General features: G+C 43.4%; 2 protein-coding genes across 4 annotated transcripts; both read left to right on the forward strand.

Moving 5' to 3' along the window:
• The first annotated feature begins 191 nt into the window (after positions 1-191).
• Positions 192-3133, forward strand: LOC135483628 (thymidylate kinase-like). The gene is made up of 5 exons (XM_064764610.1): positions 192-379; positions 684-792; positions 1125-1215; positions 1764-1952; positions 2247-3133. The coding sequence occupies exons 1-5, from the start codon at positions 232-234 to the stop codon at positions 2511-2513; spliced, it is 804 nt and encodes a 267-aa protein (XP_064620680.1). The 5' UTR covers positions 192-231; the 3' UTR covers positions 2514-3133.
• Positions 3134-4156: 1023 nt separating this feature from the next.
• Positions 4157-15605, forward strand: LOC135482521 (G-protein coupled receptor 161-like). 3 transcript variants are annotated; one of them, XM_064762613.1, is made up of 2 exons: positions 4157-7166; positions 13247-13434. In XM_064762613.1, the coding sequence occupies exon 1, from the start codon at positions 5195-5197 to the stop codon at positions 6335-6337; it is 1143 nt and encodes a 380-aa protein (XP_064618683.1). In that variant the 5' UTR covers positions 4157-5194; the 3' UTR covers positions 6338-7166; positions 13247-13434. The 3 variants fall into 3 exon arrangements, with proteins under 3 accessions (XP_064618683.1, XP_064618680.1, XP_064618681.1); XM_064762610.1 differs by having other exon boundaries at positions 6362-7166; positions 13247-15605; XM_064762611.1 differs by lacking the exon at positions 4157-7166 and adding an exon at positions 9052-9140 and having other exon boundaries at positions 13247-15605.
• Positions 15606-17164: the final 1559 nt, after the last annotated feature.

Here is a 17164-nt window from a genome sequence, read left to right on the forward strand (position 1 = left end):
ATATCATAATGTAATGACTCCAACAGGAATTCCACCTTGCAGTAGGTTTAATACAGCACACTGACTCCCACTTTAACCTCGATTATTCCACAGGCTACCTTCCACTAGTCGGGTCCTCTTTCTTCATACTCCTGTCTTCGGTCGTACAGGAGTTCCAACCGGTTAGAACGGAAAGAGACCATTATGTCCTAAGAAAAAACAAAATAAATTTTGCGGGAAGGAACGATCTGTATGCTAAAAAAGCTCTGTAGAATGGTTGGAAGAGGTGCTTTGATCGTTTTAGAGGGTTGTGATAGATGTGGGAAGTCTACACAAAGCTGTAAACTCGTAGAAGTGCTGAACCAACGAGGATCAAAGGCATCATTCATGTGTTTTCCAGGTGCATTACCTACATTATAGTTCAGCTTTTCTCCACCAGGGCATTGGCATGTGCATCGGTAGCAGATCTAGGGGTCATTGCGCACGGGTATGCTATCCTGCCATGTAGGCCCTGTAGGCTTGTGTCGAAAATAATATTTTATGCCCCGAAACTGTTTTCACACTACGTACACAACAAGGTTTTCACGGTCGAAGATGCGGCTGATCCCAGCCCATTGACTGTCTGGCATCTGGTCTGATCGATGATCTATTTCAAGTACAACTTTTCTAATAATATTAGCTCTTTTTCGATGTTCATCCTTCAGATCGATCAACGAGGATTGGCTCTACAATCAGTGACTACCTCGAGAAGAAGTGTGAGTTAGAAGACCATGCTGTTCACCTCCTCTTTTCTGCTAATCGATGGGAATTAGTGTAAGTTGCCAAACAATTGGTGGTCTTCTTCTTAGTTCTTTGCTGGTCAGTCACTCCTGATCTGTTGATATATCTGTCTTCGAACCTCTTACTCATGTCCACAAAGCTGTGCTCCTTCAGGCCATATGTCATTCCTAGCAGTCCCCGATCTGGGACACCTCCCCAGAATGTGCTCCACGCTCATGAGCTCCATCATGCATCCAATTTGGAACTCGTTCTTCAGGTGATGCAAACAGCCAAGGTTGCATTTTATGGGATTTCTTGATGTGAAAAGTAATCATGAATTGTTAAATGCTCAACAGTGCAAGGAAACCCCTACCATTATTTTTCAGACCAAAGATAACTAGCCTCCTTGAGAGTGGAACTACACTGGTGATTGACAGATATGCCTATTCGGGTGTAGCATTCACCGCCGCAAAACCGGTATGTGTCAAAAAAGGGGAAAGAGAGTACATGTAGTAAAGTTGACGGTACGGGAACATCTCCGGGCGACTGGATGATGTGAGAAGGCTAACAGTTGAGGGTACATCTCCGGGAGACTGGATGATGTGAGATTGAGGGTAAATCTCCGGGCGGCTGGATGATGTGAGAAGGCTAACACAGTTGAGGGTACATCTCCGGGCGACTGGATGAATTGAGATTGAGGGCACATATCCGGGCGACTGGATACTACAAAGTGTACAAGCTTAAAATTGAAGTCTAGTTCAATATTAGAAAAACGTTATGAACTCCTGCCATCATTTGGAACCTGATTCTCGACTCTTTGGGCAGAATTAGAAATCAGTCAGTTGTGTATTGGGAACATTGCTGCATTTGTTCAAGATTCTGATTATGCAAGTTGCTTTAAATAGCAATATTAAATTTGGTATATGCATGTCGATTTCGAGAAGGCAGTGTTTTCAGGAAGCAGGATAATTATGTGACAGGACTTGTGCTTGAGTTTCCCTAAAAATCATTTGTTTATTTTGCAGGGTTTCACAATGGATTGGTGCCGGAAACCAGACATTGGCCTCCCAAAGCCAGACTTGGTGTTGTATCTAGATCTGAAGGCTGAAGATCTGCAAGAGAGGAAAAACTTTGGGGAAGAAAGATATGAGAAGGCAGAGTTCCAGCAAAAAGTGGCAGAGAATTACAAAATACTCCGGGAACCAGACTGGCAGGTTCGTGTTCAGAATGATTGATGTTTTCCAGTGAAAGTTATGATATTGATACATGTTAAGTTTTCATTCTGATCTCGGTCGTAACTCATTCCAAAGCCGATATACATTAGAAAAAGACAGTACCAGTGGCTGAGGCAGTATCAAATATTTGGAACTTTTTCTGTAAATGATTACTCTCCTTCGGTTCTTATGTCTTGAAGAGCTGGTATGATTCCTTCTAAGATTTTAACCATATTACTAGAGAAAGTAGGTTGCAATTGTTTGTAAAGTGAATTTGTTTGCTTGGCTTTTTAGGTTCTAGATGCTGGAAGATCAATAGAAGAGATCCACTCTGAGATACTGAAGTTAGCAGAGAATGTGATAAGAAATGTGGATGGGAAAGAAATTGGAAAACTGTGGGTTGACCCTCCGACTTCCCCTACCAAAAGTCCTCCACTTTCGCCAAACAAAGTAAAACGAGTCATTCCAGAAGAGACCGAAATTCCTTGTTCTCCGAAAAGGGCGAAGTTGGGACCAAAAACCATACCTGTCTCTCCATCAAAAATGATCAAGTGCTTCTAGTGGGAATTTTGTAGCACACTGTGCTGCAAATGAGAATGAGGTTTTGAGGAACATTCTGAGTTATGTCTTCTAAGTTCAAGGCTAAGCTTCGGAAAGAGCATTTAAGAACTTCTGGGTTTCTACCTGTAGAAGATTGCTCAATATACTACCTCTTATTTTTGTATTCCTGTACATTTCAATTGGTTACAAATGTGGTCTGCGGTCTTGGAATTAAGTAATCAAGTTGTAAGCTTTGCATGTTACTGTGACAATCGGTTGTTTGCATAATATGATATGGATATATAATATGCATGCTCTTTGGCATTAAGTAATACATGCATGGGAATTCTTTTAACTGCAAGGTAAGGGGGAAATTATGTAATGATAACTCTATATTTTCAAAGGCTTTTTGCCAAATGGCTGTGGGGGGAATCATAGCTTTTGCATGCCCCTTTTTCGCAGATAGTGAGTTCTTCATTTTTTGTTGGCAATAGACCGGTTTCTGTAACTGTCATTTGTGAGACTCTGTCTCTGCACCAAAAAGTGTTCAACACCTGGTTACGCTATAAATGTTAGCCATTCATATTTGTGTATGTTCATGGTTACAAGTAAGAATATATTTCGTATAATAGAAAATGAAATATTTCGTATTTTCGTTTGATCTATTGCCTTCCCTGCCATATGGCCTAGTACATACTTACTCAGCCATTTGACTGGCGAATGCTTTCCCAAAAATAAGGTGTGTCTGAATTGCCATGAATAAGGACAAGGCCAGTCCACTGGTACAGAGACCATGATCCAGGCCAGATTTTGCTACCGACATCTAAGCACCAACACCGTTACATCAATCTAGCTATGTGACGTCATTCTGTTCCGTTCAGTGCAATGATTTACAGTTTGTGAACACACCCTATCTTTTGTGGCTTGAGCAAATGCAGATGCCAATAAAGACTCTTGCACTGGGTTCAATAAACACTCTTATCAGTCTTGATAACTGGGGTATTTTTTATGTTGGTACCTATCTAAAGGACATTCTGGGGATTTCATAGCCCTTATCGGCGATTTTTAATGTCCTCATAAATGAGGTTGCATCAACATTAAGAAATAACCACTTGGTGTGTGCTGTTTCCCCTGAATAAGATGACATCAGAAATTGTTTTTGTAGTACCAGGTCGCCTGTCACACTAGTAGGTGAAAGAGTAAAATGGTTCCCTGGGGTTAGTCGCCTACTTTTTTGACAAGTTGTTCATGTATGCCTGCCTATCGAAATCGATTATCAAAATCATGGAATAGAATCATTCATTTCCCAAGAACTTTCTGGATAAGGATTTCCACTTATACTTGGAAATGTTTTTATGGCATTCATCTCAAGTTTTTTGCATGCGTGGCCCCGGGACTTGACAGTTTTCCTTTGGATGGGCACTATTCAATCATGAGTTGATATCGGAGTCGACCACCTAATACGCAGACGCGAATTAATTGATCTATGGGCTTCTCACTGGCCTTTCCAATCTAACGAATTGATTACATTCCTTGATACGCCAATTACATTGCTCTCAAACTGTCCGTCAGTGGAGTAGATAGATTGATAAGACCAAAATATAAATTTATCTAGTTCACTTCGTTAGAGCAATACGACATCTGTCAAATGATTTGATCGAGCTGTGCCTGGAAAAGATTCTGCTACTTAGCTGTCGAAGTACAACTCGGTCCGGTCGGACGAACACTCCGGACGCAGTGGACCGGTCTCGTTCCTCACCGTAAGGAGACTTATTTAGGATAACGCAATGGGCTGCCCAGGGAGTCCAGTCGGACGACGCTTGCTGGCGAAACGAAACTGACGGACAAAGGACGAAAACGTCTTATCTCCAGAGTTGTGACGATAGACGGAGTCTTCACAGGGATCATTGTGACACATGCTTTCATACCGATACCTATTACCAAATATGGATTAATCTATACTTGTTATTACTAGCATTGTAAATTTCACACAGACACTGTCTCCAGGCGGTTCCAGTTGTCCAGGCGGCCGGCAATTCGTGTCCTCGATCTACGAGTCTATCCGCGGCTGATTGTGCTCCTCTGCATGCGCAATTCTACACTCTGAATGCTGTGTACCGGCCTCGTCCTTTCGCCGGGTACAAAGAGGAAGGACGATCAGAATGACGAAATGGACTGCATAGGAGTCTAGCGCAATCCTGGCTGAAAAGGCGCGGACTTTTTGGATTAGGATAATTGGAAGGATTTTGGAATACCCTTGATACAAGAAGATGAATTCGCTGGATGAATTCGCAATTCTGAAATTGACTGGATCGAAATCATAGTCCGTCTCTCGTGAACGTGCCATGTGACAATTGTGTGATCAGACAGATCGGTGTGTTTTGTATCTAAATAGAGATAAACTGAATATCATTTTTCGTCCCTCACATGAAGGAAGTTTGAAAAGGATGACGAATTTACTGCCTTCATTTACATTCAAATATGTCAGGAATAATATCTAAAAATGTATAAACCTACATATATACAGATGAGGTACAACTTGTTCGATTGTTAATCGTTGAAATTGTAACTCTTTCCTAGATACCAAGGTAGGCTAACGTCTTATTCAAAAAAGGAACGTTTCTCCACGGTGTCCGAAATTCGTGCACACGATTAGGTGGCCAGGCCGCGTGCTGACGGCCTCATGAAAGACTATCAGTCAAATGGCTAAAGGTTACCAGAACTTCATGATGGGGCACACTGGTGTTGTTGCCGAGTGTTATGAATACGACAAGTTGGACACGGACGTTTCAGAAATCAACGCGGGAAACCTGTCGTTCGTTTCATGTGATGAGCAAAGCGAGACGGTTGTTGTCGACGAATTGTGGACATATTTTTCTCCAATAATTCTCTTCTTAGGAATTTTTGGAAACATGATGGCAGTTCTAGTCTTCGTGTTTCGGCGGGTCGGGAAAAAGGCGACCCGTTTGCTACTGGTGCTGTTGTCAGTGTTTGATCTTCTCGTGCTACTGACCGGCTTGCTGAGACACTGGCTTTTCGCAATCAGCGGTGTGGATGTGCGATCGTCTTCGGACGCTGGTTGTGCCATCCATAAGATCATTGTTTATTGGTCCCTGCAGTGCGCCGCATTCACACTTGTATTGGTGACAATCGATAGGTTGGTTGTCGTCTGCTTCCCGCAACGAGCGCACCAAATCTGCACCGTCCCGAAAGCGGCAGTGACAGAATCCGTCTTCGTGGGTCTGCTGCTGCTCATGGATACCCTGAGTTTCTACGAGGATCATCTGCTACTGGACGGAACTGTCGGGTACGTCTGTACAAGAAGCACCGACAACCTTCTTTACCGGGTATTTCCGTATCTAGACTGGGCACTTTTCTCCTTTATCCCGCTCATCATCATTGTCTCTTGCAACATTATGATGATACTCAAAATCCGGACGACGAACAACAGGCGGAAAAACGTGGTTGTGACTCGCCATTCTGACCACATGCGCATGTCGGGAGTTTCCCGTATGCTGTTCACAGTTAACCTGATCTTTTTCTTCACAACTTTACCGATATCTCTTCTCCTTATCATTGACATGGAACTTGATGTTGCAGGACGGGATGAGAAGGAGGCGATTCTTGTCGCTTTCACTGTGACCAGTTTGTTGCAATACACTAATAATGCATGTAACTTCTATTTGTACTGCATTCACAGTTCCCAGTTTAGGAAGGAATTCAAGTCACTGTTCTGTATCTGCCGCAGGAGGTTTAATGCTGAAGTGTCCCCAGCGGAAACATCGTTGACGCCTGCGAGGAGCGTTGAAACAAGGTTGGATGAGACATTTGCTGTGGAGATGTAACGCCTCTCTGAGAAATGAGATATTTTTGGGAAGATGCTACGCCTTTGAGAGATGGAAACTTTGTTGTTTTGAGAGCCCGGGTGAGGCATTTTTGGGAGATAAACATGTACGTATTTGAGAGATGTTACATTTGTTGTGGAGATGCAACGCCGAGCAATTGTTGTTGAGACGTAACACCTTCAAAAGCGCACAATAACGGACTCACATTATATACAGGGCTCATATAGAGCACATAATACATGTACCTTAGAGTAACCTGATTTTAGTCTTACCGTGGTACAACTTTAGACACCAAGGTACAAGGATGTGACATTGTCTCTAGAGCTCTGATGCCTTCGAACATGGAAGACAGTTGGAAATGGCGGTGAACCATAGTCACACTATCAGTTCGGGAAATCTCGTTATTATGAAACGTTCCAGAATTTGGTAGATTAATCCGTAACTTACGATTTTTCCCGAATAATACGAAAGACAGACCCTGGATAAGATGAAAGAGCAATTCAAAAGTTCCCGCCTGAGTAAAGGTATCAAAAGCTGCAGTGTGTTGCCTACTTGAATACAGAACAAATAAAATGTGGCCACCCGTGGTAGAGACATTCCAACCTGCGCCTCAGGCATGCTTGGCATCTGTGCTATATTTAGGACACATGAGCCATCATGAATGAGTAGTTCCATGCATTGTGAAGAATACGGCAGGTAAATAAATGGAACACCAGGCTCACCATGTAGTAAGTTACTGCGAAGTCGTGTTCTCAATTCGAGGGTGTTCCACTGCGAAGATACAGTTAAATCAGTTTAATTCTGTATGGAACCGCTAAGAGGAAAGTTGGTAAGTTCTCCGGGTAAGTTTTCGGGTTCGCGTAGTGTTAGCCGATAGTCGCTAGCGTAAAGGTGCCATTGAGCAATGGGCTTTACTCGCTATCGATCGAGTTCTGTGATAAAGCACGGAGCCGTCTGTGCCGTCTGTCTCGTCTCTGCCATGTCTGCGGCCATGTACCATGGTTGTGCTCCTGGTTGACAAAAGGCGTGTGATTTACGAATGCCTATGGCGTGTTTACGCCCCCTCCCTCCGATTGATCTTGATCATGCGAATCACGGCACATTACCCCCCCCCCCCCCCCGTCATGATGCTATGAGAACTAGTTTTAATAATGGAGATCTGGTTTGGAGGCTCCACTATACAAGTTCGAGTTCTAAACTTCTTCATGAAAATATTATATCAACGCCCCCCCCCCCCCCCCAAAGGTAAGCATTGCTACTTCAGGGCTAATTGAGATATCAAGTAGAGGCTGGATGAATACAGCGGATGGTCATGCGCGAGGTTGTGGTTGTGACGCGCATCGACTCTGATGACGTAGGTGATTACATGTATATCGGGTTGCCTCGAGGCTCAGACACAGAGCTTAATTCTCGTTTCCTGAAACATTATTATCTTTCTCTATGCCATTTTATGGTTTCTGGTCGAGAGGTAACTTTTATAAGGGGAACTTGGTGGGTTTTGACATTTAGCCTGAGTTGAATCTATTAGATCACTGCTTGCTTTGTTCATTGCTGGCAGTGATAATCCTTTATCTCAGAAGTCGGCTGTTCGATGTCGCGTTCTACGAATGCAACAGGGGCTTCTCTTCCGTCTTCCTTCTTCGGCATCGGACTTTTTTTATATGGAAGGAGGGGAGTCTTCTGCTCAGTCTGCATGAGGGTCAGGGTACCAGAGGACGTGGCAATGTTAAATTGTCAAAGGTCAAAAGTGCTCACCCTGATGGTTGTGATCATTTTGGGACACGGTTTTGTCGGCTCATCGGGTCGTTGTCATACGCCCGGAGGACGATGAAAGGTATGGTTCTCGTACACATCCTGATCTCCCTTCCCTTCCCTACGCTGGGGTCCAATATTCCGTTCCACTGTTTGCTACAGTGGAGGATAAATCGCTAAGATTGAGGTGGTTGACAACATGATGACCCCCATTACGGGTAATCGTAGAAGCTTATTACCATTAAAAGGCGAATCGACTACAAAATTGCTGATGATAACGTTACAATTGTGGTTCAGCAATAAAGGGGCGGGAGACGTGATACACAACCGTATACTCGCTGGAATCGGTGGGGAGTACTTGAATACGAAAATGCAAGGGCGTGTTTCTTCAAAAAACAATGTTAATGCGGTTACCGCTTACCATGCTTATTATATTCTCCTAAGTTAACATTTTTGGTATCGTTGCAATGACTTAGCAAAATAAATTAACACTTCTCGTGTGCCTTGTTACTTTTCCCACGCAAATTAGGTGATCACCGCGACTCGATGCTTCTGATGCCACATAGATTCACCGGGGGGACATGTTTGTGCCACGAGAAGTTAGGCAGTACGTAAGAATTGAGAACAGCAAGGTCACATTACCCTATGTCTATTATATCAGAGCGTAAAAAATATTATCAAAAAACGGACAGGTCGGCTCGCCTTTGGAGTTCTGAATGTATGCATTCATAGATGATTTCAGTTTTTTATTTCATTTCACGCAGTAAAAGTGGTGACGTCACGAACTAGGTTTCTCTCTACTTCTAAATTTGTTTTGTCTGCCTCTTCATCATCGATCGTCACTTGCTTCAGCAACAGAGTGTAGTGACGTCATGCTCTCCAGGCATGAGATCGACGGATGAATAGTCATAACGGGGAAAACCGGGATAGATTGTAGATGATACGGGTGATGAGGAGGAGATCACTCATACTGTGAATGTGTCTCATGCTCTTACAATGAAATTTTAGGAATAAGAAGCTGAAAATAGGTTTACATCTTTGCATAAATCTGGTAAGAGGTCTATTGTCAGGTGGTGCTGTAATGGTTGTTGTGATTGTTTCTTTCCAGGTTTCTGTGGTTTATATCTTACCGTACCCCTGCGCGCGTCGGATCGCCCATTAAAAATATGTTTCCATAATCTAACAAACACTCTACCCCCCCCCCCCCCCGCTAGCTCTTTCATATGTAAAGCGTAAAGATGGACGATCCATTATAGACGCTACTTCCCTTCGCTCCTCTAGAATGTTGCCTGTTTTAGATGATATCAAAAACACGATTACTTGAAGTACAGCCTCACTAGTCCGGTGTTGGCAGACATGTATGTAGGCCTAATGCAGTTAGAAGCGCATAAACGGCAAACAATTTCCAGACTATATTTATAGGATAAAAACGCAAACGATAACTTACTATGGCCTTGTGCTTTTCAAGTAAATATAGATATTGTATTACCTGCATCCAGTCGGCCTTTCCTCATCTCATCAAAGTTTGTTTGATGTAAAATGCCTTCAAATTATTGGCAAGCTTTATGATAGTGCAATCTTGGACTCATGGTTGAATGTTTTACATTGACTTTGATGAGCAATGAAATATACATACACGTACATGTACTTACACCCTGTTTCTACAGACATAAACGAACGATTCGTCATCATTAGGGCCGTCTACACGACACTGTGTCAACGCGCACTAATGTGACCTCGTCCGATTCGGTTTACTTCGGCACCGTGTGAACGTTGAGTACCCTTGGCATAATTTCAACTTTAGCTGACAGTCTCAGGGTAATAGATTCAGATAATGAATTCAGGTGTGCAGCATATAAACGCTGTATTTTGACATAAGCAGCTATTATACGTTTTCCCTGAAATATACTTGACACACTTCCCGATCACGCCGCTGCGCTGCCGGTTGCGATCATAACCAAAATACCAAAGACCAAAATTCCGCGAATCGTGTACAAAGAAAATAAAAAGGCAGTGGTGTTTCTGAGAAAATGTACGCTTGGCTCAAAACGAGTCATACATGTATAGTATCGCCCTAATAGATACAAATAATCGGTCGAAATAATCGTGCATCACCCAAAAAAATTAATTAAAGCATTATAGTGATCTCTCTTTGTGATGGTTAGCCTTTATACTTGCGTACGTTGGAGAAGGTACCTATACTTATCATCTAAGGAACTTTTCCGGGGGGGGGGAATTGCGAGAAGCTACCAAGCGTTTTAGTGACCTCCTTTCATCAAGAATTGAATTCTTGCAATGATACCAGATAGTCGGTTTATGATAATTGGTGATGCTCGTCATTACCGGCGTGATGAGCCATGGATTAAGTAATATGAGAACATCCACGCCTGACATCAGTTCGGTGACACACTGAGAGAAATACTTCTGCACGACATCCAATCGTGATGCTTTTCCGAATACTTCCGCTATCTCGCTGTACCAGAGCAGTTGGTGAATTGCTTTCTGATATAAATAATTTGCAATCACTTACGCAACCCTCTTAACAGCTTTCACGAAATTCATACATTTTCTATCAACCTTCTTATTGGCATCATCAACTGGGGATCCGGAGAGCAATAAAAAGCCCATGTGCAACCGATTATGCATGTTTAACATTCTGATCTTACCTTGGCTTTGAGTCAGGCATCCTGAGCTTCAAGGCCTTTTACTCAGCACTTACCGAGCTAAGGAGGGGGACCCTGGTAGATGCGAATTGCCGTGATTCCTTGCGGTTTCAAAGTGAAGGGAGTAGTCAGTAGCTGTGAAAGGAATGGCTAGTGGTTGTTTCCCAGGCCAGATTCTTCAGACCATTACTTACTGAAAACCTGGCACAAACAAATGGTTAGAATTCTTAATCAAGTTTGAAATCATCCAATAAAATCAGTAGCTGTATACTGACATGTTTTTTACGGCGGAAGATGACTATTAATTCGTTTGGATGAAGCATTCATCGCCCCTTGACCAAAGATGTTCCGTCCCCCATTTCCAAGGTTGCGGATGTTTCATCCTCCGTAACAGTAAACACCCCTTTTGTCCACCCTTGAACACCTTCTTGTCTAAAGCTTCAGTTGTGGTGTGATTGACGTCAGTCGCCTCCCCCTCAGCATACGATTGCCATTGAGCTACTTCGTCAGCGCACAATTCCCTGACGTCACCAACCGCGAGTCTTTCACTGATGGCAAGGAGTAAACTACGCAAGCAGTAGATCATGGCATTGGTTTTTCCCGACAACCTGTTCTGATAGCTTGTAAGCTAATAACGACATTAATGCCGGATGGTAAGACCTTTTGTGGACTGCTGATATTATCAATGATGGTCCAGACAACATTGTCTACGACGAAGTACCATTTAGGGATAACAAGACTTGGATTGAATTCTATTTTTGTAGTCCTTGTCCTCGCCGTTTTTACATTGATGCACTAACTACTGGTATAAGGTTTTTTTCTTTAAATTTACATCTGAGAATCCAATCGGGCGCGATTCGTCTCTTTCTGCGCGAAACACAAAACACAAAAAAATGCAATAGGCTTTGCACTCCCGAGTCCCTAGGACGAGGAAAACGGCTGCCAATAGCTTTTGACAGTGAAATATTGTATGAGGCCCCAAATCTATGTTTGATTTAGGTAAAATCAGTTTATGACTCTATGGCCTTTGCGGTATATTTCCTAGTAAATATTAAACTGTTGATCATGAAAATTACACACCTTTTGGCCTTGAGGCGCCGTTTAGCGATATCGATCGTGACATATTCCTATTCCATGCTTCGTGGCAAGCTTGCGTCATCAGTGCAATTTATCACATATTTATGTTTTCTGTTTAAAATGGCGTCACAAACATTTCTAAATATGTGAGGACGAAGTTAAGGTTCCGCCAAGTCTCCAGTGATTTGAATCCCTACTTCGTTCTTTGCAATATAGAAGCATGCGGATGGCGTGGTGATGTTCGGGAGTGATGTCATAGCTTTGCGGGTCGAGATGCCCGGAATTCATACCATACAAAATGCCAGTGGCACGCAACGATGGAGGAAGGAATGTAACAGTTGTGAATCACTCGTTCTGTATAGCCTTTTTTCGGCCACTAAATCACAAGAACCTTTTGGGTTTTTTTTCATTTTCTCGTAAACCTGCACATATTGTGTTGACCGAAGGTTAAGATATATTCCGAATATAAGGCATTATACACATCTGTACCTGCAAAAAAGTACCTCATGCCCTGCGTGTGCAATTATTCTGAGAGGTTTGCTATCGTCAGCAGCAAATTAAAATTACCTCGGCGCTATCTGGCATATTGTTGTCTTTCTCATCTGCTAAGCTAATTGTCTGCCATGGACGTCACGACCACGTTGATCTGATGGGTGAATGACCGGTGTAACATCTGTGGTTGTTTCCCATGTGTCAGTGTTCCAAACAATAGGCAGCTAGAGAGACCATGACTTTTCAATAGGGGGGATACACAGAAACTTGTCAATCTATTTTTGAGCGTTCCCAAACAATGAGGGGAAACACTCAAAAACAGAAACACTCAAAAACATTACACCGGCCCTAACACTGACCATCGGATCATGGCATAGTCAGAAAAAGCTTTTTTCAGCAGTGTTATATATACACCACGGGGTGGGAACATATGGTTTAAAGGAAATGATAGCCCAAGAATGTGATACCTAGAGGTGATTGGTAAAAGTACTCAGGTTTTTAGGCGCCATGTACTTTTAAACTGTATTTATCCCAATTGGGTGAATGAAAAAAGTGTTAAGACCTGCTGGCTCGACATGTTTTTAAGTAGCCACGATAATTCCGCTCAGCTTTGCTTATTGCCCGACCTGCTGTGAAACAAGTCTCGGAGAATTAATATTGCTAATTATTTCAGCTGACCACTAACCTCGCCACCGTTTCTTCAGTACAATCCTTGATGTGAATGTTTCTGCGGGGAATACACAGGGACACGTTTGAAGGATGTTACGAGCGCGGACCTAACATTGGCCAATTCTTCTGGTATTTCTCCCTCAATCCCTAAAGCACTCTGCATGTAATTCACTGCGGATCGACAGAACTCAAAACAGCTTTAATCGATTATGTTGCACTGTAAGTCTAGTACTTACTTTAGATTTTATAATTGCAGGTAGGCACCTCTGAGAATCCGGCCGAAGGACTGTTAAGGCGAAGGACATGGAACAGACGACTACGATGCCCCTCTGGAGCTGGAGGAATGCTTACAACGCTACCGGGAACGCTGTACGAGGACAGGCGGGAACAGTAAGATAGATGCAGAGTTTAGGGAAGCGGTTCTCTCAGTGATGGCAATGTCGCCATGACGGCAGCAAATCCTCCTATACCGCCAACCGTCGACCCAGGATCCAACACGACTGCAGGTGTTCTCTTCACAACTTCGAATCTAAACGTCTCAACATTCGAGCCTAGTGTTGTTTACTTCGATCCAGCTCAAAGGGGTGTTCTGTGTACATTCATGATTGTGATATTCCTTGCAAGTTTGATAGGGAATGCATTAGTATTCGTTGTCTTCTACAGGAAGCAGAGTTTACTGACAATCTCGAACCGTTTCATCCTCAACCTGGCATTGACAAACTTCCTCATGGCCGTTTTCGTGATGCCTTTCTGCATGGTGTCCACCGTCACCGGAGACTGGGTGTTCGGTAATGCTTGGTGTCAAATCATGGGCCTACTGACAACGTTACTGTGTGCGGCATGTATTTTAACCCTTCTCGTGATCTCATTGGATAGATATTGTGCTATAGTGACGCCTTTACATTACAATATGAGAATGACGACTGCTCGGTCAAACTACGCCCTTGCGGTAGTCTGGGTCGTCTCCGTCGTTTTTTCCATTCCTCCAATATTTGGCTGGAATAGATTCGCATATCAACATGAAAAACTCTCATGCACGGTCTATTGGAAAGGTTCTGTCCATAAAGACAGAGCCTATACCATATTCTTCACCAGTACGTGTTTTTTTATTCCATTTGTTTTAATGATCTGGGTTTACGTGACGATAATTCGCGCGGCGCAAGTGACCAGCGCGCGGGCGAGACGGAATAGTATCCTCCCAGAAAGTAGTGAACAACAACCTATGAGAGAACCGTTGAGCGGACGACGGAATTCATTTCCTGCCAGAAGGGGGAGTTCTATATCAACAAGTCGCCTTGGATTATTATTTCAAAAGGACGAATGGAAGGCAGCAAAAACAGGTTTGATAATTATGACTGCATTTACTCTCTGCTGGCTGCCGTATTTTGTGATCATCAGTCTTGAATCCACCCTAGATATTCCCTCCAGTATCCCACCATCTATTGAGGCGGCTGCCGTTTGGATGGCCCTAGCTGGTTGCGCAATCAATCCTTTCGTCTATTTCTTTAGGAATAGTCTCATAAGAGAGGAAATACCAAAGGTTTTGGGGAGACGCCCAAGCATAGACACGGATTTGCCTGCTCGAACTAGACCGCGTCGTTGCAGCGACCCCACAGTACCTTATTCCGGGAGACGGCGCTCATCCGTCTCCACTGCCGGGACCACAGTAACATGCCTAAGCGCTTCATCTCTCCAATCAGAAGACAGCTTTGGGCGGACAGCAGTGACCCCCGTAAACATCCTCCCTGATGCTCCGAATGGCTGGGCTCAGAGAGGAGCGCGGACTCACAGACGATCTTTAGATTCAATTCTTGCAAATCGGCCGTTCAATAAGAATGGGATTTCGCGACAAGCATCGGTGCTAGAAACTGAGGTTGACTCCTCAGACTCTGTAGCTGATTTACCGGGAGTACCTCGGGAAATGGGTTAATGCTCGTTGGCCTGGTTTATGATGAAACTCTGATCTCGGTTAATGATTGATTTGCGATAGTAATACACTCCTGATGATGCTGCAGTTAGATGCATGTATACAAGTACAGTAGTGAGGTATCGTCACGAATGGCACTCTATCCAGGCGCTGAAGATTGACTTATGTGCTGATGCAGGTTTTTCGTCTGATTACCGACAGTTATTTAGATTTAGAAGTGTAAATCATCTTGAAGTAATGGATATTCTGACACCTTGTTGTGGGACAATCTGACTCTTATTCCTTGTTTAGTTGTCGTCAGACAACCTGGCATGGACAACCTCGGACAAACTGGCATGTTGTCCCGGGACAACGTGGCATGTTGTCCTGAGAGGCACGTTGTCGTGGGACATAACCTGACATGTTGTCCCGGAACAACCTGGCATGTTGTCGTTGGACAACCTCGCAAGTTGTTCTGGGACAAATATATCAATATTGCCGGCCACGGAGGGGAACATGCCGAATGTCGCCCCGCTGAAATGTCTGTTCCGAGGCTTTGCAACCTAACAACCTGACATGTTGCCCTGGGACAACCCATCAGGAGTGGAGTCAAAACCTTGAGGGTCACGATGTATCGTTCAGTGCACTGAGACCATCATGGCACAACCCCACGCAATCACACTGAGTTTTTAATAATAAAATGAATGAATTATTGAACGTGGCGTGCTGTGTTTAAAATATTTATAGCACTTAGGATAGGCGGATTGTTATTCACCGAACAGTCAGGCGGTCACCAGCTACATAAGTTTGCATACATTTGGCGTAATCAGTCCTATGATCCTCCAGGCTTAGTTTCCCATGGTTGAAATACCGATAAATGGCGTTCCTGAATCGACTTTCTCACAAGACCTCCGAATTAACCAACCAGACATCTTGATTAAAACTTTGCTAAAAAGGTTTTAAAGTGTAATCGAGCCAACCAATATAATTGCCAACTTAACCTGGGCCGATATATACTCAAAGGGTTTTTCCCGTTGTGAATACCGCGTCATGCGAGTCCTGTACCCCGATAAAAAAATAAGTTCGCTTCTCCGGTGTAGGCTTCTAATGCAGTTCATTTCGTCCCGATCGTCTTTCCTCTATATTGTTTTGAGGAACGAGGCCGGTCCACTGCGTCAGAAGTGTACTCCGGTGTTGCTATTGTCTGGGATCCTGCTAACTCTCGCTGCTGTTGTGGATCGAACCAGGCAAGGGTTGGTATTTCCCACGCCGGTACATGTAACCACGGCGTTGTGCGTCAGAACGGGGAAGGAGAGACGGACGCAGAACGCGTTACCAAAGGTGTCTCTTGCTCGACAAGCCAAGATGTTTCTCCCCAAGAACAGTTCTACCAGCACAGAGTCCATTGCGCATTTATTACCTGATCTACCGCGGTTGCTCGACGCAGCAGTGGACCGGCCACATGTCTTGTGAGCAACGTCCACTGGCTGGCGGATGGCGTTTCTCCTGTATGAATATACATGTATTGATTTGTAAGAGGGGAGACAATTACCACATTGAAAGGCTTGTCTCTGTATGAATACATTGATTTGATACTGGAAAAACATAAAGTGGTATTTCTCCTGTATGAATACATTGATTTGAAATGAGGAAGGAATTAACCCGATTGTGAGGCATTTTCCTGCTTGAATACAATCTTCTTGAAAAGGTATCAATATAATCTTTATCAATCCAATATTTTTGAAAATGGAAGTCCATTAAATGGTATTTCCACTGATATGAATACGATTTGAAGGGAAAAACAACGGACTTCATTGGTACTTTCCTGCAGCGCATGATAGACTGATTCGGAAAAAAGGCATGCAACTGACTTGAATGAATGGTATTAACATTTTATAGTTAAATTTGCAAGAAGACAATCGACCTCATTGAAGGGTACTTTTCGAAATCAATACATTCTTTGAAAGATAGAAGACAACTGAATTTATTGAATGGTATTTTTCCTGCATGAATGGAGGTCTGAATAAATCGATTTAAAAGGTGGAAGCCAGTAACCTCATTGAATGGTATTTCTCCTGCATGAATACAAGAAGAAAACAAGCGATCTCATTGAAAGGTGTTTTTCCCGTTTGGGTTTACATTGCCGATAGAAATATTTCAGAGCATTTATGCCATTAAATAATCAATAGCTTGGCTCTTTGGCATACTGCAGTAGAAGGCATAAGTGGAGCACTCGTAGTGGGAGAAAAATGATTTTATTCATGACAC

Source organism: Lineus longissimus, chromosome 2, assembly GCF_910592395.1.
Source record: "Lineus longissimus chromosome 2, tnLinLong1.2, whole genome shotgun sequence".
Taxonomy (NCBI): Eukaryota; Metazoa; Nemertea; class Pilidiophora; order Heteronemertea; family Lineidae; genus Lineus; species Lineus longissimus.

Coding starts and splice junctions, on each gene's coding strand:
- LOC135483628 (XM_064764610.1), top strand. CDS start 232: ATGCTAAAAAAGCTCTGTAGAATGGTTGGAAGAGGTGCTTTGATCGTT. Junction 380..683: donor ATCATTCATGTGTTTTCCAG/GTGCATTACCTA, acceptor TTCATCCTTCAG/ATCGATCAACGAGGATTGGC. Junction 1,953..2,246: donor TCCGGGAACCAGACTGGCAG/GTTCGTGTTCAG, acceptor TTGGCTTTTTAG/GTTCTAGATGCTGGAAGATC.
- LOC135482521 (XM_064762610.1), top strand. CDS start 13,436: ATGACGGCAGCAAATCCTCCTATACCGCCAACCGTCGACCCAGGATCC.